This window comes from Nestor notabilis, unplaced genomic scaffold, assembly GCF_000696875.1.
Source record: "Nestor notabilis isolate BGI_N333 unplaced genomic scaffold, ASM69687v1 scaffold30073, whole genome shotgun sequence".
In the NCBI taxonomy this organism is placed as follows: domain Eukaryota; kingdom Metazoa; phylum Chordata; class Aves; order Psittaciformes; family Psittacidae; genus Nestor; species Nestor notabilis.
Window position 1 is genome coordinate 272 of NW_009921952.1, and position 373 is coordinate 644.

At 59.2% G+C, this 373-nt stretch overlaps 1 protein-coding gene across 1 annotated transcript in view; it reads right to left on the reverse strand.

Annotated features, from left to right (window-relative positions):
- Nucleotides 1–181: 181 nt before the first annotated feature.
- Nucleotides 182–373, reverse strand: part of ATG101 (autophagy related 101) — a gene marked incomplete at its 5' end in the record, with an annotated part of 594 nt that continues 402 nt past the window's right edge. Inside the window, 2 exon segments of the mRNA XM_010011377.1 lie at nucleotides 182–362; nucleotides 364–373. The exon segment at nucleotides 364–373 is cut by the window's right edge and continues 199 nt beyond it. Coding sequence (XP_010009679.1) covers nucleotides 182–362; nucleotides 364–373 — 191 coding nt within the window.

Here is a 373-nt window from a genome sequence, read left to right on the forward strand (position 1 = left end):
TCTCCAGGACAGGCAAGTGCCCCATGGTGCAAAGTAAACAAGCAGCAACCCCCAATTAAGGCCCAGGCCAAGTCTAGCTCCTTGCAGAGGCTTTTTGGAGGTGGAGAGGAGGGATCCAAGGGTCCCAAAGAGCCGGGGGCTGTGTTGTTCACCACACCGGGTGAACCTGCCTCAGTGGCACCTACAGAGCCAGAGTGTCCTTGATGAGGCGGCGCATGGTGGTGGTGACCGAGGTGCCCAGTGAGTCCGTGATCTGGTAGGAGATCTTGTAGAGGTAGGGCTGCACGTCCTTCAGGCTGGTGTCGAAGACGTTGTCCACCTCCGACTGGGTGGGCATCTTGGGCAGGTACTCGTGGCGGGTCATTCACTCCCC